We start from the raw sequence: 27,290 nt of genomic DNA, 5'->3' as shown, positions 1-27,290 counted from the left end.
TCTTGATGTTGGGGAAGACCAAAACGAGGGGTCACAGTTTGAGGATAAAGGGAAAGCCTTTTAGGACCGAGATGAGGAAAAACTTCTTCACACAGAGAGTGGTGAATCTGTGGAATTCTCTGCCACAGGAAACAGTTGAGGCCAGTTTATTGGCTATATTTAAGAGGAAGTTAGATATGGCCCTTGTGGCTAAAGGGATCAGGGAGTATGGAGAGAAGGCAGGTACAGGGTTCTGAGTTGGATGATCAGCCATGATCGTACTGAATGGCGGTGCAGGCTCGAAGGGCCGAATGGCCTACTCCTGCACCTATTTTCTATGTTTCTATCTTTCTATCAAATTCTTCAACCTTAGGGTAATTCACTCTTTTTTTTCCTGCCTGAATCAGAATAGGCTATTTCTGCCAGTCATCACTTTAGCTCAGTTTTTTTTATTCTGTCTGCTATGCATCTCCCACAGTCTCACCATTAACAATACATCAAAAAACTAGCAACACACACAAAATGCTGGTGGAATGCAGCAGGCCAGGCAGCATCTATAGGGAGAAGTACAGTCGGTGTTTCGGGCCAAGACCCTTCGTCAAATAACTAACGCACCTTCAATAGCCCCATTAATCCATTTAATCTCACTTTATCAGAGTTACTTCCTCTGTTCTACCCATCCAACCCACTCATTTCCTTCTGAAAATTTACTTGATTTTCAACCATAGAACAGTAGAGTACTGGAAGGATCCTTTGACCCATGATGTTGTGCTGACCTAAATAAATATACTCCACGAGCAATTTATGCCTTCCATCCTACACAGCCCATAACCTTCCATTGTTCTTATACCCATTGCCTCTCTAAGAGTCTGTTAAATCATCCCAATGTATCAGCCTCTGCAACCACACCCACGAGTGCATTCCAGGCAGTTATCATTCTTTGTGTGTAAAAAAACCCATCTCTGCTAAAATTTCGTCTGCTCAACTTAAAAGGATGTGCTCTGGTATTAGCCATTGCTGCCCTAGGGAAAAAGATACTTCACTTCCCCAGATCTGACAAAGGATCCTAGACCTAAAATCTTAACCCGCCAAGTGTTTCCAGCATTTTCTGTTTTTATTATTATTTATTAAAAAGCATTTTATGTAGATTAATCTGTCCATAAAATGATAAGAAATAGGAGCAGGTGCAAAATGCTGGAGGTACTGAACAGTTCAGGCAGCATCTAAGGAAAGGAATAAAGAGTCAACATTTTGGGCTGAGGCTCTTTATCAGAACAGGAAAGAAAGGGGAAAGGAGCCAGAATGAGAAGGTGTGTGGGGGAGGAGGGGATGGAGTACAAGCTAGAAGGTGATAGGTGAAGTCATGTGGGGGGGGGTTAGTAAAACAGGTGGGTGGGGAAGGGGGGTGAAGTGAGAAGCTTGGAGTTAATAGGTGGAAAAGGTAGAAGGCTGAAGAAGAAGGAATCTGATAGGATTGGAGAGTGAACCATGGGAGAAAAAAAGGAGGAGGGACACTGGAGGGAAGTGATAGGCAGCTGAGCAGAACAGAAGTGGTGAGAGGGGACCCTGAATAAGGAATGGAAGAAGAGAGAAGGTAGAGTGGGGAGAAATTGCTGCAAGTTAGAGAAATTGATGTTCATGCCGTCAGGCTGGAGGCTACCCAGGTGGAATATGAGGTGTTGCTCCTCCATCTTGAGAGTGGCCTCATCACATAGGTAGCATTCATAAGGTAAACATATATTGAACATTAATACACTATTTTTACAAGCCATGCAGCACCTCTGATCAAGACATAGCTGTTTGTCTTCTTGGTACCAATGACTACAACACTAGAATCAACTAGAATCGTCTGGAAGACAGAATGAAGATTTGCGAGCAAGCAGAGATATTGAAAGGAGCCAGTTTAGAAATTATCCTCAATGGAGAGTTGGTGTCCAGTTCTAAATACAACCAGGAATCATGCCAGAACTTGAATAAATGAGAATCTGTACCAAACATTTTGACTGGCCTCTCGAGCGCAAGTTGGCAAAATGAGATAACAAGCTGACTCTCTACTTTAATCAAGTAACTTAATTGACTATGTCGCCATTTTTGGCCGCCAACATTGGGCCTATGTTCAGAATCAGACTTAATATCACTGGCATATGTTGTGAAATTTGTGTTTCCCTCCTACTTGTTTGATGGAGTCCAAATGGGATAGAAATTGCAATCTCACTGGCTCTCCATTTGGCCTTGGATCAGCTGGACAATAGCAATACCTATGTCAGGCTGCTGTTTATCGATAACAGCTCAGCATTCAACACCATCATACCCTCAGTATTAATCAACAAGCTCCAAAACCTGGGCCTGAACACCTTCCTCCGCAACTGGATCCTTGACTTCCTCACCAAGAGACCACAGTCAGTACAGATTGGAAAAATCGCATCTCCTCCTCACTGGCAGTCGACACTGGTGCACCTCGAGGATGCGTGCTTCGCTCACTGCTTTGCTCTCTTTATGCTCACACCTGTGTGGCTGGACACAGCTCAAACGCCATCTATAAATCTGCTGATGACAGATGGTTGGCGGATGGTGATGAGGAGGTGTACAAAAATGAGATCGATCAGCTGGTTGAGCAGGGTTGCAACAACAACCTTGCAATCAACATCAGGAAATTCATTGTGGACATCAGGGAGGGGAAGGAATACACCCCACCCCTCATCGAGGGATCGTCAGTGGAAAGAGTGGACAGTTTCAAGCTGCTGAGTGTCAACATCTCTGAAGATCTCTGCTGGGCTCAACATATTAATGCAATCACAAGGAAACTATAAGGCATCTGGGGAGACTTGGCATGTCACCAAAGACACTTGCAAATTTCCGCAGATGTACTGTGGAGAACATCCCAAATGGTTGCATTAGCATCTGGTATGGAGGGTCAAATGCACAGGATCGGTAAAAGCTGCGGAAAGTTGTGAACTCAGCCAATGCCATCGTGGGCGCTAGCCTTCCCAGCATCGAGAACATCCTCAAAAGGTGATGCCTCAAAAAGGCGGCTTCCATTATTAAGGACTTCCATCACGCAGGGCATCGCTCTTCTCATTGTACCATCAAGGAGGAGGTACAGGAGCCTGAAGACACACACTCAACATTTTAGAAACAGCTTCTTCCCACTGCCATCTGATTCTCGTATGGACAATGAACCCATGTACCATGTACACTACCTCAATTTTTCCCTCCCTTTTTGCACTTTTTTAATATATTCTAATCATAATTTATAGTTTATTAGTATGTTTTGCAATGTTCTGTTGCTCAAAACAACACATTTCACCACATATGCCAATGATATCTACCTGATTAATGGCAACCACTGTGCAGGTGTTAGCAGCCCTTTAAATTTTATAGACTCCCTGTTGATATCCAGTTGAATGGGCTTGGAGGGAAAGTACCTTAGGACAGCCTAGGCTCCTTCTGTCATTCTGGTCTGGTAACTGCATGTCACCATGGTGAATGAGCTTGTGTCTAATCATGACATTATCTCCAGACATGAAATGGGGATCCCCCGTTGATGGAAAGCTATATAAACATTGGTTGGAACAGATCTTTTCTCCCACTGGGAATTGGATACATTTCAAAGTAAAATGAGACCCTCCAACAGCGTCACCCATCACTTACAGCCATCAGGATTGATCACGTCCTGCCAGCCTCCCCAAGCTCTACCACTAGATACTTTGCAGTCCCACAGGTGTAAGTGTCATTCAAGCCACACTATCTCAGCTGTCATATGGGGTGTTATGGTTTCTAGGCAAACACAAAACTTCTGGTAGCGGTTCCTGCGTCTCCTCCCCTGGAACAACTCCCAAGAGAGTTAAAAACAGTTCAAGCGCAACTAAATAAAACTAAAGCCATTTAAGAAGTTCAAAAAGCACCGTGCATTTTATTAAAATAAATTAAATCCCAGAATTAATTATAATCATTAAGATTAAGTAAATAAACGAAAGTTAGCATTTTCAGTCAAAGTCGGTAATTTTGAAAGGGGCTGGTCTATCTATGCCGGGCGTCACTGATGTAAAGAAGTGTGTCTGGCCCTCAGCTCAACATGTTTCTGCTCCAAATGCAGGAGCAGAGGCCAAGCATGTGAACATCTAGCCTCCAGCTTGTTTCTGACTTTGGCGATGCAGTGTGCAGGCGTGGGAATCAGGAGCATGTTGACCTGGACATTGCAACCTGTTCTTGACCATTGTTTTCCCCTGTCAGACAACAGGAGCAATCAGCTGATCAGTGCAGTTAAAGAGTGGCCACTTTTGAGTTCTTGGCATCAGAATGGACTAGGGACTGTTGGCATAACATCAAACATGTAATTATGAATCTTTAAACAGCTTTGTTGAAAGGCCTTATTTTTAAAAATCTCAACTTTTTATTACATTTTCTCCATCTCTTTAACATTTGTACTTCAGACACAGTTGCTCTGACAACCTATTGAAAGGAGCAAGAATGGGTTGGTTTTACATTTTACTTTGTGGCTATATGTAGGGTTTGGGAGTGTTAATAACACAGGGTCTATTTTCTAAGGAAGAACCTGCATTAATTTTGGAGTAGCACTTAAGTATGCCAAAAGTACATCTGAAACTGGAATCACTGCATGCTGAAACTTCCATCCACACGCACAGAGGGCCTTCACTTCAGAGAAAAGAATATTCAGCAGAAATTTGATTAACAAACTGTATCCAGTATTGGAGTGATTTATAAACACAAGAGATTTTGTAAACGCTGCAGATCTAGAGCAAAGCACACAAAATGCTGGAGGAACTCAGCAGGCCAGGCAGTATTTATGAAAAAGAGCACAGCTGACGTTTCGGTCCGAGAACCTTCGACAGGATGGATGCAGGAGAATTCTGCAGATGCTGGAAATCCAGAGCAATTTGAGTGATTTATACTAGTACCAGGGAAAGGCCAAAATTGTGCAGTTGGGCAGATTTTTAGGGAAAAGCTGGTATGGAAATTATTCAAGAGTGGTGAAACAATATTCAACAAACTAGCTTGCTAAGAGTTATCAAAGCATGGCATGCAAGCACAGAGTGAACTTGCAGATAAATTCCGTGCTTGAGTTAGAATGCTGACTACGGAAACTTGTCTCAACACAATGAGAACAGTACTGCACACAGGCAACAATATTCTATTAATAGAAAATAGCAAGCTCAGTGCATATCCTGTGTTATTTTTGGGGGAGAATGAAAATTACCACTTTCCTTATTTTGATAAGTTTGGACATTTATTCTTGAATGTAGATATTTTAAGATTTGCACCTACAGTTAAACTTCTACAGTCATAATTTTTACAGTCAAACACAGCATATATGAATATATTATCATTGCAAAAAATGACCATCTGTAACCAAGTAATTCTTTAGAAGTAATTGTAGATCTCTTGTCACAGTATTTGAAGTGATTTGCAGCAACAATTGCTTTGTAACAACACTCTCTATGTCACATGATGATCACTGACTTCCAGTGGTACTATAAACATAGAACATAGAAATCTACATCGCATTACAGGCCCTTCAGCCCACAATGTTGTGCTGACCATGTAACCTACTCTAGAAACTGCCTAGAATTTCCCTGCCCCATAGCCCTCTATTTTTCTAAGCTCCATGTACCTATCTGAGGGCCTCTTGAAAGACCCTATTGTATCTGCCTCTACCACTGTCACTGGCAGAGCATTCGATGCATCCACCGCTCTCTGGGTGGAGAACTTAAACCTGACATCCCCCTTGTACCTACTTCCAAGCACCTTAAAAATATACCCCCTTGTGTTAGCCATTTCAGCCCTGGGGAAAAAAGCCTCTGACTATCCACACGATGAATGCCTCTCATCATCTTATACACCTCTATCAGGTCATCTTTCATCCTCCCTCACTCCAAGGAGAAAAGGCCGAGTTCACTCAACCTACTGTCATAAGGCATGCTCCCCAATCCAGGCAACCCCTCTGTAAGTCTCCTCTGCACTCTCTCTATAGTATCCACATCCTTCCTGTAATTGAGGTGACCAGAAGTGAACACAGTACTCCAAGTGGGGTCTAACTAGGGTCTTATATAGCTGTAACATTACCTCACGGCTCTTGAACTCAATCCCATGGTTTATGAAGGCCAACACCCCATACGCCTTCCAACAAAATATCAATCTGTGCAGCAGCTGTAGTACGGACATACTAGAAATAGGTTGAACTCAGTAAAGTTAATCTTAGAACATAGAACATAGATCAGTACAGCACAGAAGAGACCCACAATGTTATGCCAACCCAGCAAAAAGTAAATTAAAAAACCCAAAAATACACCCTCCTAACGATGTCCATATCCCACCATCTTCCTCCTATTCATGCGCCTATGTAAACTTCTCCGTGGATTGTCACCTTGTCGTGGTGGAGAAGCCTGTGTGGTCCTGAGATCTCGAGAGCAATGCCGTCTGGAGCTATGCTCCTGGTAGGGTCACTCATGGTGGTAACATAGAAACATAGAAACATAGAAAATAGGTGCAGGAGTAGGCCATTTGGCCCTTCGAGCCTACACCGCCATTTATTATGATCATGGCTGATCATCCAACTCAGAACCCCGCCCCAGCCTTCCCTCCATACCCCCTGACCCCTGTAGCCACAAGGGCCATATCTAACTCCCTCTTAAACATAGCCAATGAACTGGCCTCAACAGTTTCCTGTGGCAGAGAATTCCACAGATTCACCACTCTCTGTGTGAAGAAGTTTTTCCTAATCTCGGTCCTAAAAGGCTTCCCCTCTATCCTCAAACTGTGACCCCTCGTTCTGGACTTCCCCAACATCGGGAACAATCTTCCTGTATCCAGCCTGTCCAATCCCTTTAGGATCTTATATGTTTCAATCAGATCCCCCCTCAATCTTCTAAATTCCAACGAGTACACGCCCAGTTCATCCAGTCTTTCTTCATATGAAAGTCCTGCCATCCCAGGAATCAATCTGGTGAACCTTCTTTGTACTCCCTCTATGGCAAAGATGTCTTTCCTCAGATTAGGGGACCAAAACTGCACACAATACTCCAGGTGTGGTCTCTCCAAGGCCTTGTACAACTGCAGTAGTACCTCCCTGCTCCTGTACTCGAATCCTGTCGCTATAGGTTGAGGGTGAGGTCCCTGACAAGGAATAATCCAACCAAGACCCCAGTGGTGGAACAGGCGGACGAAGTTACTTCAAACTCATCGACTGTGAAGGCGGATGAAGGCTGCAACAAATTCATCAGCTCCAATCATCGTGGTTTCCATGCTATTGGAATCAGTTGGTTGATTGGTGAAGTATCGTGTGCTTCTTGGAGTGCAACATCAAGCACACGTTAAACAAATACATGCAGAGGCATCTTCGCTCTGTGGGCCATTTCTTCAGAACGAAGACCATCATCCTTGATCTCGAGGGATAGCCACAACAACAACAAAAATATAATTGAGATTATCACTCTTGAACCAGGAGCTACAGGTTGCATTTAATAGACAAATACATAGAAGCTAGCATGCTCCTGTGAGGATGAAAGACTAGGATGGTAAAGTTCCAGAGAGCTGAATGATGTGCAATGTTGCCAAGTTGATAAGTAAGGTTGAAGGAGCTGAAATTGGACAAGACTTTTGAGGAAAATAAAGGAAGTAAGAGAGAACTTAAGCAAAATCGCCCATGAAATGTCTTTGGTAACCAGGATTAAACATGCCATGGTACTTTATATATATATATATATATATATATATATATATACTAAAAACAAAGGGGTAATCAGAGACTGAATAAGACTGCTGATGGACAATGGAGTGAATTTATGGTTGGAGTCAGAGTAAGTGGGTGAGCTACTAAATGAGTATTCACATTGATATTTACCAAAGGGAAGGAGATGAAGGATAGTGAATTCAGGGAAGGTTATACTGATATTCTCAGACAGAATTATATCAAGAAGGAGGTGATGATGAGACTCATGAAGATGGATAAGCCCCCAATGCCTGATGAGATATATCCCAGGTTTTTGACAGAGGCAACAGAGGTGACTAATAGCACCTTGAGAAAGATTTTGCAGCAGGTGAGGCCCCAGAGAAATGGAGAATAGCCAAGAAGAGGAATAGAGACAAACCAGGAAACTATAGGCTGCTGCGCATTATATCAATGGTTAGGAAATTATTGGAGAAGATTGTTTGTTCTACTCACATCTTAAAACACATTAGGGAAAGTCAGCAAGGCTTTTTGTGGGAGAAGTTGTGCCTTACAAAATTAGAACACATGGGATCCATGGACACTGTAGATTAGATTCAAAATTGGTTTCACCATGGAAGATAGAGGGTGGTAGTGGAGGGATGCTCTTCTGGAGATCTGTGAACAAGATATTCCACAAGAATCAGTGTTGGGACCTCTATTGTTTGTGATATTTGTTAATGATCCTGGACAACTATGGGTCATTCGGGAGGCTGAGGGGTTTATCGACAGGCGACACATGGAAGTGGTTACACCTAAGATCCTGGACAAAATTGTAGATAGCCTCATTAATAGGTTGAAGGTAACACAACAATTAGCAGAGTTGTGGAGAGGAACAAAATTGTTAAAGGTTTGAGTGGGAAAGAGACCAGCTAGACTTTTGGAAAGAGACATAGCAGGTGAGTTTACTCTGGATAAACGTGTGATGCAGCACTTCGGGAGGTCAAATATAGGATAAGTAACTGGCAGGATCATTTGGAGCATTAATTTATAGGAGGGATCTTGGGCAGATCCACAGCTCCCTCAAAGTGGCAACACAAGTGATAGGATATTAACGCAAGTTCAGTTGGTACTTGAACTGAAAGTAAGATTATAGTTAGCATTAACTTTCAAAACCAGTTACCCGAAAAGCTTTCAAATGTTTCAATTGCTCCTGACTTTCCTTCCAGCTTCTTTTCGTGCACCCATATTCCCACAGTCCCACCATTACACTCCCGATGTACAGCTGATTTGTTTTGAATCAATAAATTCTTCTTCTAATTTTCTTTCTTTCTTTCCTAGTGAAATGAAATTAGAGGATAGAGGAATGCTTCTCTTGCGGGACGTGGAAAGGCAGGGAGACCTCCAGTGTCCCTCGTGATTGCACCTACAAGAAATATATCCAGCTGCAGCTTTTTACAGATCGTGTTAAGGAATTGGAGCTGGAGGTGAATCAACTCCAGATTATTCAGGATTCTGAGGGTTTGATAGACAGGTGATACAGAGAGGTAGTCACACATAAGGTGCAGGATACAGGGAACAGGGTGATTGCCAGGAGTTGGGATAGGCAGCCAGTGCAGAGTACCCCTGTAGCCATTCCCTTCAATAATAGGCATACCGCTTTGGATACTGCTGGGGAGATGATCTAGCAGAGAAAAGCCACAGCAGTCAGGTCTTCAGCATTGAGTCCGGCTCTGTGGCTCAGAAGGGAAGGAGGGAGAAGAGGTGAGCTGTAGTGATAGGGGGATTCAATGGTTAATAGAATAGACAGGAGGTTCTGAGGATGAGAACAAGATTCCTGGATGCTATGTTGCCTCCTGGGTGCCAAGATCAGGCTCATCTTGGATTGTGTCCACAGCATTCATAAGTGGGGAGTGGTCAGAGGTCATGGTCCATGTCAGTACTGGTGACATGTGTAGGAGGTGTGATGAGGTCCATCAAAGTGTGTTCAGGGAGTTTAACACATGGCCAAGGAGATGGTGCAAGATTTTTGGATCATTGGGCTCTCTTCTAGGGAAGGTGAGACCTGTACATTTGGGGAACAACTGTACTGGAGGGGAACTAATATCCTTGTGGGAACACATGCTCGTGCTGCATCGGTAGGGGGGTGTGGGCGGGTTAAACTAGACTTGCAGGGAAATGGGAATCAGAGCACCAGAGGAGATAATGAAATGGTTGTGCGGAAAGATGTTGCTAAGCCTACAAAGTGAGAAATTGAAAGGTTGATCATAGTGGGACAGACTAACGTTTTGAGCTGTGTATATTTCAATGCAAGGATCCAACATAATCAGTACATGGAGGTCCCAAATGAGAGTGTGCAGTATTAGGGAATGAGACAGGGCAAGTGTTAGAAGTTTGTGTAGGGGAATACTTCGCATCTAGTGATCTTAATGCCATTAGTTTCAAAATAATTATGCTGACAGATAGCTCCGGTCCTTGCATTGAGATTCTGAGTTGGAGAAAGACCAATTATGATGGTATCAAAAAGGATCTGGCAAGTGTGCAGTGGGACAAGACAAACTGAGATCAAAAGGATAGCAAGGGACATAACTGATCCTCTGGAAGATCAGTGTGATAATTTATGTGTGGAGCTGAAAGTGATGGGGGAAATCTTAAATGGACTTTTTACATCTGTGTTTACTCAGGACACGAATGCAGAGCCTATAGATGAGCGGCAAAGCAGCAGTGAAGTCATGGACCCTATACAGATTACAGAGGAGGAAGTGTTTGTTATCTTGAGGCAAATTAGGGTGGATAAATGCCCAGGACCTCACAAGGTGTTCCTTCGGACCTTGTGAGAGGCGGGTGCATAAATTGCAGAGGTCCTAGCAGAGGTATTTAGAACGTCCTTAGCCACAGGTGAGGTGTCAGAGGATTAGAGGATAGATAATGTTGTTCCATTGTTTAAGAAATGCTCAATGAATAAGCTGGGAAATTACAGGCCAGTCAGTAGCGGGTAAGCTTTTGGAAGGTATTCTAAAGGACTGGATAAGGAAGTATTTGGATAAGCATGGACTGATTAGAGATAGTCAACATGGTGTGTGCATGGTAGATCATGTCTAACAACACTTTTTGAGGGAGTTACCAGGAAAATTGATGAAACCAAGGCAGCGGATGTTGTCTATATGGACTTTATCCAGACCATTATCAAGGTCCCGTATGGGAGGCTGCTCAAGAAGGTTTAGTCACTCGGTGTTCAAGATGAGATAATAAATTGGATTAAACATTGACTTCAAGGGAGAAGCCAGAGAGTGGTAGTAGATGGTTGCCACTCTCACCGGAGGTCTGTGACTAGTGGGTTGCCACAGGGATTGGTGCTGGGTCCATTGTTGTTTGTCATCAATGATCTGGATGATAATATAGTAAACTGGACTAGCAAGTTTGCAGATGACACCAAGATTGGGGGCATAGTGGACAGTAAGGAAGGCTACCAAAGCTTGCAGTGGGATCTGGACCAGCTGGAAAAACGGGTTGAAAAATGGCAGATGGAATTTAATGAAGAAGCGTGTGAGGTGTTGTACTTTGGGAGGACAAAACAGGGTAGGATTTAGATGGTGTGTGGTTGAGCACTGGGAAGTGCAGCAGAATAGAGGGATCTGGGATTATAGATCTATAATTCCTTGAAAGTGGCATCACAGACAGATAGTGTTGTAAAGAAAGCTTTTGGCACATTTACCTTCATAAATCAAAGTATTGAGTAGTACAGGAGTTGAATGTTAAGTTGAAGATGTATAAGATATTGGAGATGCCTAATTTGGAGTAATGTGTGGAGTTCTGGTCACTTACCTTCAAAAAAACGAATAAAATTGAAAGAGTACAGGGAAAATTTACAAGGATGTTGCCAGGATTTGAGGACCTGAGTTATAGGAGAAGGTTGAATAGGTTAGGACTACATTCTCAAGAGTACAGAAAAAAGAAGGGAGATTTGATAGAGGGATACAAAAGTGGCAGGGTGGAGATACGTCTCTACCAAAGGAGGTATAAAGACACTCCTTCCTCCCGCTAGTCTGCCGGTTATCATTGAGCAAGGTGTAGTACAGGGTTTTGTGAAGCCATGGGAGTAGGTGGCGTAAAGTTGTATGAGCAGCTGGTGCATATCACAACTCCTGGATATGAGACCATTGATGCCAGGCAGACGCCAGTAATGATAATGGCTGGGGTCATCAGTCTTGTAAAGACACTGCTCAGAAGAAGGCAATGGCAACTCACTTCAGTAGAAAAATTTACCAAGAACAATGATGGTCATGGTTTTACGACCAAAGGTGAAATGTTTCAGGGGACTGTAAGGGGGAGCTTCTTCACTCAGAGGGTGGTAAGAGTGTGAAACGACCTGCCAGCAGAAGTGATGGATGTGGGTTCGATTTCAACACTTGAGAAGTTTGTAAAGGTACATAGTCCAGGTGCAGGTCGAAGGGAGTAGACAGATTTATAGTTCAGCATGGACTTGATGAACCAGTGACCCTGTTTCTGTGTTGTAGTGTACTATGACTCTAACTCACAGAGTAATTCCAGTGAATAGTGCCTGAAGATTAACAGACTCAAAGTGCATATGAATCATTCAGAGGGATTGAGTATGTAAAACTGAGAGACACTTTAGAGAGAAGCAAAAATAAAATCAGATCAAAAATGGCTGAAGTTTCAAGCTTAAAGAAAGAACTTAGTCAATTTCTTTCACATTTAGGAGGTAGTACTTAAAAATGTTCTTTAGTTTCTCTCTTCACAGCCTGATGGAGTCGTCTCTTCACATTTTACCTAATCACTCTCACTTTTTGTGAGAACTAGTATTTGAACGTTTCAGGCCCATTGATCTCACATGAGGCTGTTTAACAAGATAAGGACTGTGGTATTACAGGAAAGAGATTGGCATGGATATAAGAGTGGATGATTGGCAAGAGGCAAAATGTTGGAATAAAGAGGAGCCTTTTCTGGTTGGGAGCTGGTGGCAAGTCGTGTTCCGCAGGTGTCAGTATTGGGACCGCTTCTTTTCAGATTATATGTCAACGATTTGGGTGATGGAAATGATGGCTTTATGGTCAAGTTTGCAGATGATATGAAGATAGGTGGAGGGGCAGATAGTGTTGAGGGAGTGGAGAGTCTGCAGAAGGAGTTTGACAGATTGGTAGAATGGCAAGGAAATGGCAGATGGAATATAGTGCAGGGAAGTGCATGCTCATAAAATACACTTGGAATAAAGGCATAGACTATTTTCTAAATGGGGAGAAAATTCAAAAATCAGAGGTGCAAAGGGGCTTGAGAGTCCTTGTGCAGGATTCCCTAAAGTTTAATTTGCTGGTGAGGAAGGCAAATGCAATGCTAGCATTCATTTTGAGAGGACTAGAATAGAAAGCAAAGATGTTATACTGAAGCTTTCCGAGGCATTGGTCAAACTGCATGGAGTATTGTGAGCAGCTGTGAGCCCCTTATCAGAGAAAGGATGTGCTGGGATTGGAGAGGCTCCAGGGAGGTTCACAAGCATGATTACAGGAATGAAAGGATTAATGTATGAGAAGCGTTTGAAAGCTCTGGTCCTGTACTTGCTGGGATTTAGAAGAATGAGGGGTGACCTCATTAAAACCTATCAAATATTGTAAGGCCAAGACAGAGTGGATATGGAGAGGATGTTTACTATAGTGGGTGAGTCTAGGACCAGAGGGCTCAGCATCAGAATAGAGGAACCTCCATTTATAACAGAGATGAGAAGGAATTTCTTTAGCCAGAGGTGGTGAATCTGTGGAATTCATTGCCATGGACGGCTGTGTACGGCAAGCTATTGAGAATATTTAAAGCAGAGGTTGAGCGGTTCTCGGTTAGTCAAGGCATCAGTGTTTGCGGAGAGAAGGCAGGAGAATGGGGTTGAGAGGGATAGCAAATCAGCCATGATGAAATGGCGGAGCAGACTCAATGGGCCAAGTAGCCTAATTCTGCTCCTATGTCTTGTATCTGAGGCCATTGCATTTTCCATTAGACAGACACGGCAATGAAGAGTGGCAAACAACCGTGAACTTCTCTCCTCCAAGGGTAGAACAACTGTGGATTGTCGAAGTTCCAAGTCTGTGCCTTCGCTAGCACAGAACTTCTGATAAAACTGAAATGTTCTCCATTACTCTTTAAAGAGGCCAATGGAATTGCTTGATATTTTCATCATTTCCTGCTTTTTCAAGCCTATATTAGGTCTCTTTCAAAGAACCTGAGCTTGAAGCATCTTCCTACTGAGGCCTCGAGGGGTAGGGAGCAAAATAATGTGAGATGACAAAGAGCCTGTCATTATTTCCTGAAGAGAATCACCACTCGGTGTAGGGCAGTGTAAAATAATGAACGATATTGGGCAAGGATATGGATCAAAGGGCAGGTAAAAAGGGTTGTACCGCAGATAGTCATGCTCTGATTGAATGTGGTGTTGATTCTAGTAGTTAAGTGACCTATTCCTATTCCCACTGCCCTGGCACTGATGTTAACTGCCAGCTAGCCATCAAGAGAGGTGCTTGGCTAACTCATATTGAATAAAGCAGATTGCTTTGAAATGATTTAAATGCCTGTCAGTGCTTTCTGAAGAGAGTCAGTGTTCAGGAGAATAAAGCAATGAACAGACTGAACATTATACAGTTCACAGAACTCCTTTCTTTATTATCACAGCTTGCTCACAATGACATACATGAAAATACCACTAATGAAGATTAGAATAAGCAGGCAGCATCCTTCTAGGTAATAACTTTAACAGCTGGAACAGATTTGTAGGTCTTGGGTGCTCGGTGGCCTTACTTGGCACAATTCCCCCTCCCTCAAAAAGACCAGCACAAAGCCCTGCTCATAGATCAAGGGGATTCGAACAAAGAGAAAAAACAGACCATGTTGCTTAAGAGTGAAAGGTCAAGGTCAGTGCATGTTGTGGAAAATAGAACTGAGAGTTCTGGTTTGACGTTGACACAAAGGTCACTAGCACCATTGACTACCTGACCTTGATGTTCCTCAGGTTCTCTCTCAATGAGTACAGAGCTTCCAAAGGGCTGATCTAGTAAATGTCAAATCAGTGGAAGGAGACAACATAAAGGACATGAGGCAGGATGCAGTAAAGTATGAAACAGCTTGTATTATGCATACTCAGATCATTAATAAAACAAAATATGGGTAATTACAAAACAAGACCCAGGTTGTGTTTCCACATCAAGCAAATCCTTTTGCAAATTGATTGGTTCTCATTTTTCTGTGTGTAGTTTTAAACTAAAATTTTAATTATAGTACTTGATTTATTGATTTTCTTAAACCATTTCTTATGACCCCCATACTAATGTATCACTATCCAGAATATATGGGCGGAAGGCTTGATTCAGGATGGTGAAATGCATCAGGCTGCGGCTTTCAGCCAGAGATCTCTTCCCGAAGTTCCTTGTTCCTGCGGACCTCTGTAGCATGCCTCTCCTGTGAGGATAATGAGACACGTTTACAAAAGCTATTATTTATTGACTAAGGAGAAATAAACTGAAGCAAAGAATGAATTAATAAAGCAATTTCGATGGACAATTTCTGGACTATTTGACTCTTATGTGAGTAGCTATTTATGTAATCTATTTCATTGGCAGTAGAATTGATGCTACTGCCAGCTTAGAATAGTCAATAGATCACAACACACCATTTACTCTATCACAAACTGGCCCCATTGTTAATCTCAACTGAAAGTGAAAAATAAAAGCAATTTCTGGGGATGCTAGAAATGTGAAATTAAATGGAAATTGCTGAGATTACTCAGCGGGCAGGCAACATGCACTGAATGAAAAACAGAGTTAACATTTTGTGCCAATGACATGAAACTCTCTCATCATAAACCTTTTTATTTCACATTCTCAGCATCTGCAGAATTTTATTTTTTTGTCTGTGATTCATGTACAATTCCTGACGTGGCCAAAGGTGGCACTGTAGATTAAACTATGCTTCAATGGTGCCCTTTGTTATTCAATAATACTGTGATTCTGTAGGAATGGACTTTCCATAGTTTGACAATGGCTGGGGGTTTAACTACTCTGCTGGACACTGCCTGTTGCAAACAGCAGGTTAAAAAAAGAATTTTGTCCCTCCTGATATTGTTTATATGTCATATGCTGTGGAGTTAATACATATGAAGAGTTTCTCAGGTTAAATTTCTGAGAACACTAAACATTTTTGCATTAGGTATGATCACAGCTACAGACAGGAGATGTTTGAAACAGTTTTTACTATGCCCATGGTCTGTTCTATCAAATTACGGTATTGCTTGCACTGGTGTAACTATATGTTATAATTATGTGGTTTTTGTCAGTTTTTCAGTCTTGGTCTGTCTTGTGTTTCTGTGATATCACACTGGAGGAACATTGTATCATTTCTTAATGCATGAATTACTAAATGACAATAAAAGAGGACTGCGTGTCCTCATAATCTAATCTAATCTAATGTTTTATGATGCATTTATCTTAGTTCCATCATGCCGCAGAAACAGTTTATTTCGAAGGATTATCTTCCTTCATCTCATTGTGGACAATGGCAATAGAGTCAATTTTGGACCAATGTTTCTCTGCATTATTGCCCTTCTTGGGGTTATGCTGAGTGTTGTGTATTTAATATTTAAGTAATATTTGAGTAATCTTGTGTATATGTGTGTGTGTGTTGATTAAGCATTCTTGTTCATTTAAATAATTCATTCCAGGTTATACGCATAAATACATAAATTGCATACGTCATTATGCTACCATATGATACGGTGTGCATCTTGCTTAAAGTAAACCCAAAGTTCGATTCACAATGCGGTCTCCCCTGTCCTCCTTTGAATTAATTTAATGTTTTGAAGTTACAAAGCATAACACTGAGAAGTGACTAATTTCAGCAAGGGTGATTGAGCAATGTGTCGTTGAGGGACTGTTGTCAGCTGTCTTTCACAGGTTGTCTATTGACAATTTTTGGCTATTTTAAAAACAAATATCAACAATAATATTTGTTAACTTTTACAAATTTGGGATGTAGGCGTTGTTGTCAAGATAAGCCTGTCCCTCATGGCCCTTTTGGTTCTGTTACAAATCCAGCAGTTTGTTTACTGCAACATCTGTCTCTGATCCAAGCTGTTGCTGCAAATCAAATTTGCTCTTGAATTTAATACAGAAACAATGTAATAAGGTAAGAAAGGAAAGAGATGTGGCATCACAGGACTCTGCAGCTCCTTTATCATCACTTCACACTTTCAAGGCCAGAATCTGGTCCTAGGGATGTTCTGTCTTCCTTCCTTTCAAGAAAATGCCTCCAGAGGCGCAGTTTAAGAGATATTGATAGTCTGTGCTCAACAGAGGAAAGGGGAACTCTTTATGTACTGCTCATAAATATGTGCCAGTTCCATTTTGAAATATGGCTACATCCTGGTTGAGCTTGACTAAAGCCTCACTAGTATTTTTGTTCAAAATCCTCATACTTGCATAACGATGTAGAATGAGACCTTTTGGCCCATAAGTCTCACTCTGTATTCAAGAGCAACAACTTACATACTTTCCCTGATACCTATTCCATCACATATGCTCATTCACAATCCCCTGTCACTCACTTACACTAGGAGAGAGTTACTATAGCCAATTAATCTAACAACCTAACCTGACACTCACTTGCACGCACAATTGGATAGCATTCCAATGTCAAGCCCCTGGAGGTTCTCATTTCTATGTACTCCCTGAATAGCTGTGATATTGTGAAATAATTTCCTTATTGCCTCTGATATTGCCATTTAATCAATTTGTAGCAATGAGAGTCAACTTTGTATTTAATGTTTTGCTAGATTGGTCTGTTTCTTTTAATTGGTAGTTAGATTTAAATTACTTAACTGTAGTATTGACACATATGGCAAGGAATCCTTTTTTTGGAAGTTGCTGGTTAATGGAGAATTTAAGATGGGGGGTTATATGGGAGGCAGGGTCTGAGGGTTGGCACAACATTGTGGGCCGAAGGGCCTGTACTGTGCTGTACTATTCTACGTTCTATGTTCTTAATTTGGAAAGTATGGCGTGGCTACAGTATTAGTATTAGGAGACAGGAACAGGCATGGGTAGTTTGGCCCTCCCACCTCTTAGTTACTGGGGCGGCATGGTAGTGTAGTGGTTAGCACAACGCTTTACAGTAGCAGCAATCTGGGTTCAATTCCCGCCGCCGCCTGTAAGGAGCCTGTATGTTCTCCGCGTGGGTCACGCCCGAGTGCTCCGGTTTCCTCGCACAGTCCAAAGATGGTGAGTAGGTTAACTGGTCATTGCAAACTGTCCCGTGATTAGACTAGTGTTAAAATCGGGGGTTTGCTGGGCAGTGCGGATTGAAGAGCCAAAAGGACCTACTTCAAGCTGTATCTCAATCAGTCAATCAATCAATAAATAAAAGTATTCAATGAGATCATCGCTGATTTATCATCTCACTCAATGTCACTGCTTTTCCCCCAAAATCCTTAAAATTCAAAATTATAAAAAGGTGCCAGATTTAAAATTAACAACCGGATTAGCAATAAATTCCATGAGCAAAATAATCTCACATTACTACTTTGTGTGGAAGTGCAGCTGAATGACTAGGGTGTAATTTTCAAACAATGTACTGTAGTTCTAGACTCTCCAGCAAACTTTACTGATTCCCCTTGAAAATATCCATCAAACCATCCCGTAACATTTTAAACTCAGGCCAATGCAATCTCTTACAACGGTAATGTAATCTCTTTCCAATGAAACTCTAAATCCAAATTTACACTGCATTGCTATCAAAACCAGTGTATTCTTTCTAAGGAGTGGTGCCTAGAAACTGCTCGCAATTCTCCAGGTATTGTTTAACTTTTGAACAACTGAGGCATAACATACCTTTCACTCATTTCTCTATCTCTCAAATAGATTAAGGCTACTATTCCATTAATTACAATGACAGCTCTTCTTTCACACCTTAAGCATACCAGAAAACATGCATTACTATTTCATAAGGGCAGTGAATAGCTGTGGCTCCCACCAGATTCTTGCAGTGCTCAGTATTTCCTCTCCTTTCTGATTCCTCAGCATTGGAAAGGACGGAACGGCTGCAGCATCTCATTGGCTGAAACAGTCATTGACTCCTTGGGACATGAGATCTTGGAAACTTTTACTCCCGGGCCCTGCTTTCATCTGGTAGTTCATATTTTGATTGAAACTGGAGTGAATCACTGTAGGCATTGTGAGGAGGGAAAAATATCACTGAAATAAGTCCCTAATTTCTTTGGGATGGGTGGCTCTCCTGTGCCTGAATATAAAAAACTAAATACCATTGGGGGGTGGGGGTGGAAATAGCCAATAAAAGTGGACCTAACTCTTACCGCACTTTTACCTTGCCCACCCCCATAATTCTTGCCCAATGGAACAATGGTCAAGGCTGGTTTAATTTGATCTCTAAACGACGTTCTTTAAAAAAATCCAAACATACCAGAAAACACAATATTCCTTTAAGATCCAAATGTACCAGTGAGATTTTCTAGCCAGCCAATGCTTTCTTTCTTAAATGAAAAAGCACAGTTAGCTGCAAAGAAATGGCAAGAAGAGTATGGGGAGATACATCAACATTCAGCCTATTGTATCTGGGAACACAAGGAATTCTGCAGATGCTGGAAATTCAAGCAACACACATCAAAGTTGCTGGTGAACGCAGCAGGCCAGGCAGCATCTTTAGGAAGAGGTACAGTCGACGTTTCGGGCCAAGACCCTTTCTCAGGACTAACTGAAAGAAGAGCTAGTAAGAGATTTGAAAGTGGGAGGGGGAGGGAGAGAGATCCAAAATGATAGGAGAAGACAGGAGGGGAAGGGATGGAGCCAAGAACTGGACAGGTGATTGGCAAAAGGGATATGAGAGGATCAGGGAGAAAGAAAAGGGGTGGGGGGAACCCAGAGGATGGGTAAAGGGTATAGGGAGAGGGACAGAGGTAGATAAAGGAGAGAGAGAAAAAGAATGTGTGTATATAAATAAATAACGGATGGGGTACGAGGGGGAGGTGGGGCATTAGCGGAAGTTTGAGAAGTCAATGTTCATGCCATCAGGTTGGAGGCTAAAGGTGAAGCCACACTCAGGTTGGAGGAACACCACCTTATATTCCATCTGAGGAGCCTCCAACCTGATGGCATGAACATTGTTGAAAGGATGGGAGATATTTTAAAACAGTTATGGAATATTTCAGTTTATATATAAAGATTGGGATGAAGTAATTGCTGGCCAGTAATACAGTGGATTGAAGATCAACCAAAAGCTTTCCCGTGATCCCTTTCCACTGAGGTGGTGGAACTAATGAGAGGAATTTTTGTCATAGACACCAGTAATCTAAAGTTATTTTATATTTACCCTCTCACGGAGACGTTCCATAAGAGCAGCTAAGTGAGCCTCGCGGTTTTCCTTGTTCAGTTCCATCTTTATGATCAGTTTTTCCTCTGCAGACCTGCTGAAATTGTTGTTCTCTTCCATGGCCTTTTGCAAGACCTCTCGCTCATGCTCTCTCTTCTCTGCGAGCTGCTTCAGAATCTGGGCCTCCTGAGACTGCAACCAACAGAAAAGACATCAAACTTGTATTTATGCATTACATGTGTATGTTTGTATATACACGAGTGTGCGTGTGCACGCAAATGCATGCACGTACATATTAGAAACAGTCCTCCAACGTACTCTGTATGCATTTCTACTTCTCTTTTAAATAATCAACCAATTTTCTGTGTGTTTTATATTATGTTTCTGATTGTGGCAATCTTTCTAAGCAGCTCGTAAAATGCTATTAATTAGTTAGGGCAAAGACTTTGTCACAGAAATAGTCGCATTTATCAACAAAGGCACAGAAAGCATGATAAAAGATAAAAATGGAAAACAGGAATGAGTTGTGTGAACAAATAAATCTCTAATTTATCTCCACCCTTTATACAAACTTATTAAAATTCATACTTTTTAATCAAAATTGCCAGGGAGAAAATATATCAGCAGGTTACAAAAGGAACACAATACAATATTCCTAACAATTCAAGTGCACTGTTTCATCACAGAAAGGCATTTCCTTGCTATAATCAGCAAGCACACACACTCAAAATCCTGGAGGAACTGAGCAGGTCAGACAACATTTATGGAGGGGAATAAAGACTATAACTGGGCTTTCTGTGACGAAGGAATCAGTCAAGGACAAAAATCCAAGTACAATGGAATTTAAACAAAGGATTTCTAATAGAGTAGATGGAATGAAATTACTAAAGTAACATCAATGGAATATGTTTAAACTGAGTGGAGATCGGGGGTATTTGTGGTGAAAAGGGCTGAAGAATAAACAAAGTAATCTATGTGGAAATCATCAACTGAGAGAACAAGTTACAAGTCAACAAACTTACTCTATGGGAATATTACCAGTAAAATTATAGTCAAGATAAAAAGGGAACTGCTAGAAGATGAAAATAAGCTTGTGGATAGTTCTGGTGTGGAGTTCGTATGGGAGAATGAAAGAACAATTAAATGCTTGTATTGAATTTCATATCCTGTGACTTCAAGGAGAAGGAAAAAACAGTGACAAGTAAGACAACCCCTACAAACAAGGTGACAGTAATAAATTGGTAAATTATAAATAGGTTTTTACACCGGGCATTGGCACACATTTGAGCTAGTATGGTACTCCTATTCAGTCGATGCTAACACAAATAGTTAAAAATGAAAATGTATCTGCAAAGATATGTCTATAATAGAACCTTTAAGGTTGAGGGTGAGCAGTCAGAAGCCTTGGCACTGTAGGGTTCTCAGTGATATTAACTATAATGTTAACTGTTAACTGCTAATAATAAAATGGCTTCTCCGAAGTGTTATAATGAAATGGCTTCTCTGTAATGTTAACTGATGAGGTAATGTTCATTGCAGCTGAAATGTTTGGGTTATAATTGTAGATAATAGGGAATTAACCAATGGAAGTTATGTTATTCTATCTGTATGTGTGGGAACCTGAGTGAGTGCGTGGGAAAGTTTGGTGAGGAGAAGCAAAGAGGGAGGACGTGCGGGAAGTGCTCTGATAGACCACCATAGTTGGTCCCAGTCCAAGGGTCGTGGAGTTCGGAGGAAATTGAATGGTGGACCAAGGATATTGAGTGAGCTCCAACATGTGCATGAACTGTATAATCTCTATTCTTGGCGCCTTTTTATTTTATATTTTTGTTTCTCTACTAACCCCATAGTCACAGTAGAATTTATAAAGTGTAATCGATTAAACGTACATTGTGTACTGACTGATATTTTACGTTGTGGGTTTGTGCTGGGGTGCATACACAGCATCTACGCAAATGTGAGACACAGTTTGGCGGGCAGACGTCGGTTTCCCCTAGACGAACGTGGGGTGATAGAGCGGAGTGTTACAGCACCAATGACATAGGTAGGCAAGGTGAGGAGGTCCTGAAGAGAAATTTTAGGGAGCAAGGTAAAAAGCTGAGAAGCAGGACTCCTGGGTAGTAATCTCTGGATTTACGTCTGTGCCACATGCCAGTGAGGTAAGAATAGGATTACTTGGCAGGTGAATGTATGGCTAAAGAATTGGTGCAGAGGACAGGGGTTCAGATTTCTGGATCATTGGGATCTCTTCTGGGGAAGGTATGACCTATACAAAAGGAACAGGTTACACCTGAACCAGAGGGGTTCCAATATCTTTGTGGGCAAATTGGCTAGAGTTGTTAGGGAGGATTTAAACTAATTTGGCAGTGGGATGGGAACCGGAGTGATAGTACAGAAGATGAGGTCGTTGGTTTACAAACAGAGGCAATGTGTATTGAGAAGAGGCTGCTCACAGGGCAAAATTATAGTCAGCAGGATGAGTTGCAATGTAAAATGCAAACAAAATCAAAAAGAGTGAATACAGTACTGAAAATGTTATATTTGAATGCGAGCAGAATACGGAATATAGTAGGTGAGCTTGTGGTACTGTTAGATTGGCATGTATGATATGACGAGCGCATACCCAAGCAGCTCCTTTTTGGGGAACTCTCTGCTGGAAGACGCTCGCATGGAGGGCAGAAAGAACATTACGAAGACACACTAAGGGCTTCCCTGAAGTCGCTTGACAAAGGCACGACCACCTGGGAAACGCTGGCACAAAACCGCCCTTCCTGGCGCAGCCTTATCCACAAGGGCTGTCAAGCTTACAAAGCAAGGCGCATTGCTGAAGCACAACGTAAGCGCGAGCTGCGCAAGTCCAGAGCCACCAGCGCAGCAAATGCAGTGCCTACACATGTCTGCCCAACATGTGCCAGGACATTCCGTGCCTGAACTGGCCTGACCAGTCATCTTCGGACACACCGCATCCAGTCTCAAAGTGACTAATGGCGTCGAGGTCTTCATCGACGATGACAACGAACGAACATTACTATGATGTTGTAGGCATCACTGAATCATGGCTGAAAGAAGATTGTAGCTGAGAGCTTAATGTCTGAGAACACACGTTGTATTGAAAGAACAGGCAGGAAGGCAGTAGAGCAGCATTGCTCTGTTGGTAAAGAAGCAAAATCAATTCATTAGAAAGGGGTAACCTAGGGTCAGAATGTGTTCAATCATTGTGGATAGAGCTAAGGAACTGCAAGGGTAAAAAGACCCTGATGGGGCTTGTATACAAACCCCAAACAGTAGTAAGGATGTGGCCTACAAATGACAGCAGGCAACAGAAAATGCATGCCAAAAGGGCAATGTTACGATAGTCATGGAGGATATCAATATGCAGGTAGATTGGATAAATCAGGTTGGCGCTGGATTTCAAGAGGAGAAGTTTCTAGAATGCCTGTGAGATGGCTTTTTAGAGCAGCTCGTGCTTGAGCCCACTAGGGGATCGGCTATTCTGGATTGGATGTTATGCAATGAACTATAATTGATTGAAGGGCTTTAGATAAAAGAACCCTTAGGGGAAGGTAATCATAATATGATCGAATTCACCCTGAAATTTGAGAGTGAGAAGTTAAAGTCAGCGAAATAAAGGGAATTGCATATTGAGAGAGGAGTTGGCCAGAATACATTGGAAAATAACACTGGCAGGGTTGACAGCAGAACAGCAATGACTGGAATTTCTGGAAAGGCACAGGATATAAACATCCCAAAGAGGAAGAAGTATTCGAAAGAAAAGATGACACAACTGTGGCTAACAAGAGAACTCAAAGGCAACATAAAAACCAAAGAAAGGGTATATAATAGAGCAAAAATAAATGGGAAGTTAGAGGAATGGGAAGCTTTTAAAAACCAACAAAAGACAACTGAAAAAGTCATAAAGAAGATAAAGATGGAATACCAAAGTAAGCTAGCCAATAATATTAAAGAAGATACCAAAAATTCCTTCAGATACATCAAGTGTAAAAGCGAGCTAAGAGTGGATATCAGACCACTGGAAAACAATGCTGGATGAGGTAGTAATGGGATCAAGGAAATGGCAGACAAACTGAAAAACTGTGGTACAAGGGGTCTTGGGAGCCCTTGTGCAGGATTTCCTAAAGGTTAATTTGCAGGTTGCGTCTGTGGAGAGGAAAGTAAATGCAATGTTGGCATTCATTTCAAGTGGACTAGAATATAGAAGCAAGAATGTAATGTTGAGACTTTATAAAGCACTGGTGAGGACTCACTTGGAGTATTGTGAGCAGTTTTGGGCCCCTTATCTTAGAAAAAATGTGCTGACTTTGAAGGGGGTTCAAAAGAGGTTCATAAAAATGATTCCAGGATTGAATAGCATGTCATATGAAGAATGTTTGATGGCTCTGGGGCTGTATTCACTGGAATTCAAAAGAATGAGTGGTGACCTCATTGAAACTTATCGAATGGTGAAAGGCCTTGATACAGTGGATGTAGAGAGGATGTTTCCTATGGTGGGAGAGTCTAAGACCAGAGGACACAGCCTCAGAATAGATGGGTGTCCTTTTAGTATGGATATGAGGAGGAATTTCTTTAGCCAGAGAGTGGTGAACCTGAGAAATTCTTTGCCACAGATAGCTGTGGAGGCCAAGTCTTTATGTAGATTTAAGGCAAAGGTTGATAGATTCTTGATTGGTCAGGACATGAAGGGATATGGGGAGAGGCAAGATATTGGGGCTGAGAGGAAAATCGGATCAGCCATCATGAAATGGTGGAGCAGACTCGATGGGCCTAATTCCGCTCTTATGGTCAACCCAGTTATGGTGTTGCAGTCAATGATTAGTCTTCAGTAACGAGCAGGCTGTGCAGGAATATTGTTTACGTGGTTCATTCAAAGATCCATAAGCAATATATATTACAGAGAGAAATAATGTACAGTATCACAAATAGGATGGGACGGTAGTGCTGCGGTTAGTGCAATCGCTTTACAGTGCCGTGACCACTGGCTGGGGTTCCACTCCCACCCACGCCCCCACATCGCTGTCTGTAAGGAATTGATACGTTCTCCCCTTGACTGTGTGGGTTTTCTCCGGGTGCTCCGGTTTCCTCCCACATTCCAAAGATGTACAGTTAGGGTTAGTGACTTGTGGGCATGCACACGGACCCTTGGGTTCATGATGCTTCTGTCTGGCCCACCTCAGTGAGCAGTAAGGTGAAACACTTCACAGCTCCCCAGCCCCACTTACTAGTTCAGTTCTTAGTGGGCTCTGATTAGCAAGGTGCAGTGCACAGGGGAACCTTGGTACCGTAAGTGAGAAGTCTTGCCCCTAAATATTCCATTGCCTGACCGACTGTCAAAACTGTCAAACAGCTTGGACTAATTTGTAAATATGTTCATAAAGTTAGAAACATGCTTAAATACTATTAAAATAAACATAAACAATTCAGAAAATTAAATTTAAAAACTATTATAAGACAAAAGCAAAGCAGTCGTAAAAGTTAACTTGTTAATTAATTCAGAACATGTAAATTGTCTGAGCCATATTGGCTTCCTAGCAACTGGGCTAAGACTAATTTGCTGAACCTGGGTTAGGTTCAGTATCCAGATTGCCCAATGTAACTGCTGCAAAGCTGCAGGAAGCTGCTTTCCTGCTATTGGATTCCAGAAGTGACCAGGGACAGAATGTGATCAGAATGGCAATGGAAGCATCCATCACAAACTTTTGCACAGGTGGCCCTCAACAGTGACTCGGATTATCATTTTGATCCTCCCTGTAGCATGTTACATGCTGCTGTTCTAAATCATAGTCATAGAACACTACAGTACAGAAGCAGGCCCTTCAGCCCATCTAGTCTAGGCTGAACCGGTAATCTGCCTAGTCCCATTGACTTGTACCTGGACCACAGCCCTCCATACCCTTCCCATCCATATACCTATCCAAATTTCTCTTAAATGTTGAAATTGACCCCTTGCACTGGCAGCTCGTTCCACACTCTCACCACCCTCTGAGTGAAGACATTCCTCCTTAAGCTTTTCACCTTTCACCCTTAACCCATGACCTCTAGTTGTAGTCTCACCCAACCTCTGTGGAAAAAGCCTGCTTGCATTTACTCTCTCTATACCCCTCATAATTTTGTATATCTCTACCAATTCTCCTCTCAATCTTCTACATTATAGAGAGTAAATTCCTAACCTATTCAGCCTTTCTCTATAGCTCAGGTCCTCAAGCCCTGTCACATCCTTGTAAATTTTCTCTGCACTCTCTCAATCTTATTTACAGTACATTCTTCCTATAGATAGGGACCAAAACCGCACACAATACTCCAAATTAGGCCTCACCAATGGTTTACAGAATTTCATCTAACACGAGAGGGCACAGTTTTAAGGTGCTTGGAAGTAGGTACAGAGGAGGTGTAGGGGTAAGATGTTTTACGCAGAGAGTGGTGAGTGCGTGGAATGGGCTGCAGGCGACGGTGGTGGAGGCGGATACGATAGGGTCTTTTAAGAGACTCCTCGATAGGTACATGGAGCTTAGAAAAATAGAGGGCTATGGGTAACCCTAGGTAATTTCTAAAGTAAGTACATGTTCGGCACAGCATTGTGGACTGAAGAGTCTGTACTGTGCTGTAGGTTTTTTATGTTTCTATGTTTCTATTCCATCTCCTGTACTCAGTAGTTTGTATTATGAAAGTTGAAGTGCCAAAAGCTTTCTTTGTGACCCCATCTAACTGTGACACCATCTTCAATGAAGTATGGATCTGTGTTCCCCAGATCCCTCTGTTCTACTGCACTCCTCAGTGCCTTACCACTCACTGTGTAAGACCTACCCTGGTTGGGTATCATTCATTTATAAAATCATTTATTTTACAGTAAGCACAGTATACATATTTACTACGGTAAATAAGTAATGTTATTGTGACATGTGCATTCCTTCAGTCATTCAAACTTCATTTCTAAAGGACCAGACTGAGAAATTATGGTACATTGTGCATAGCAATCACCATTTTTATAACAGTGCAATGTGCTTTATAACTAATATGCATCCATTCGCTCGTATTAATGAAAGATAATCACCTTAAAAGCAGTTGTTAAAATGTACTTAACTAGTACAATGAATTAGATTTAATTGTGAACATGGCCTAATAAAGAAATTATATTCACTTTAATGTAAGTGATGTGGTATTATTTATCCCTGTGCTTGGAATATACAGCCAGTGGCCACACCTGCTTGTTAATGTAAGTATTTAGTCAGCCAATCATGTGGCAGCAACTCAAGGCATA

At 41.9% G+C, this 27,290-nt stretch overlaps 1 protein-coding gene across 1 annotated transcript in view; it reads right to left on the bottom strand.

Annotated features, from left to right (window-relative positions):
* Nucleotides 1-14,295: 14,295 nt before the first annotated feature.
* Nucleotides 14,296-27,290, bottom strand: part of stmn2b (stathmin 2b) — a 47,506-nt gene continuing 34,511 nt past the window's right edge. The window contains exons 4-5 of the mRNA XM_063042113.1: nt 20,018-20,209; nt 14,296-15,100 (exon numbers count right to left, since the gene is read on the bottom strand). Of these exons, the coding sequence (XP_062898183.1) occupies nt 15,041-15,100; nt 20,018-20,209 (252 nt within the window). The 3' untranslated portion in view covers nt 14,296-15,040. The remainder of the gene's footprint in view (nt 15,101-20,017; nt 20,210-27,290) is intronic.

Source organism: Mobula hypostoma, chromosome 1 (genome assembly GCF_963921235.1).
Source record: "Mobula hypostoma chromosome 1, sMobHyp1.1, whole genome shotgun sequence".
NCBI classification, from domain to species: domain Eukaryota; kingdom Metazoa; phylum Chordata; class Chondrichthyes; order Myliobatiformes; family Myliobatidae; genus Mobula; species Mobula hypostoma.
The sequence above is the reverse complement of the archived record's forward strand: the minus strand, read 5'-3'. Positions and strand labels throughout refer to the sequence as shown.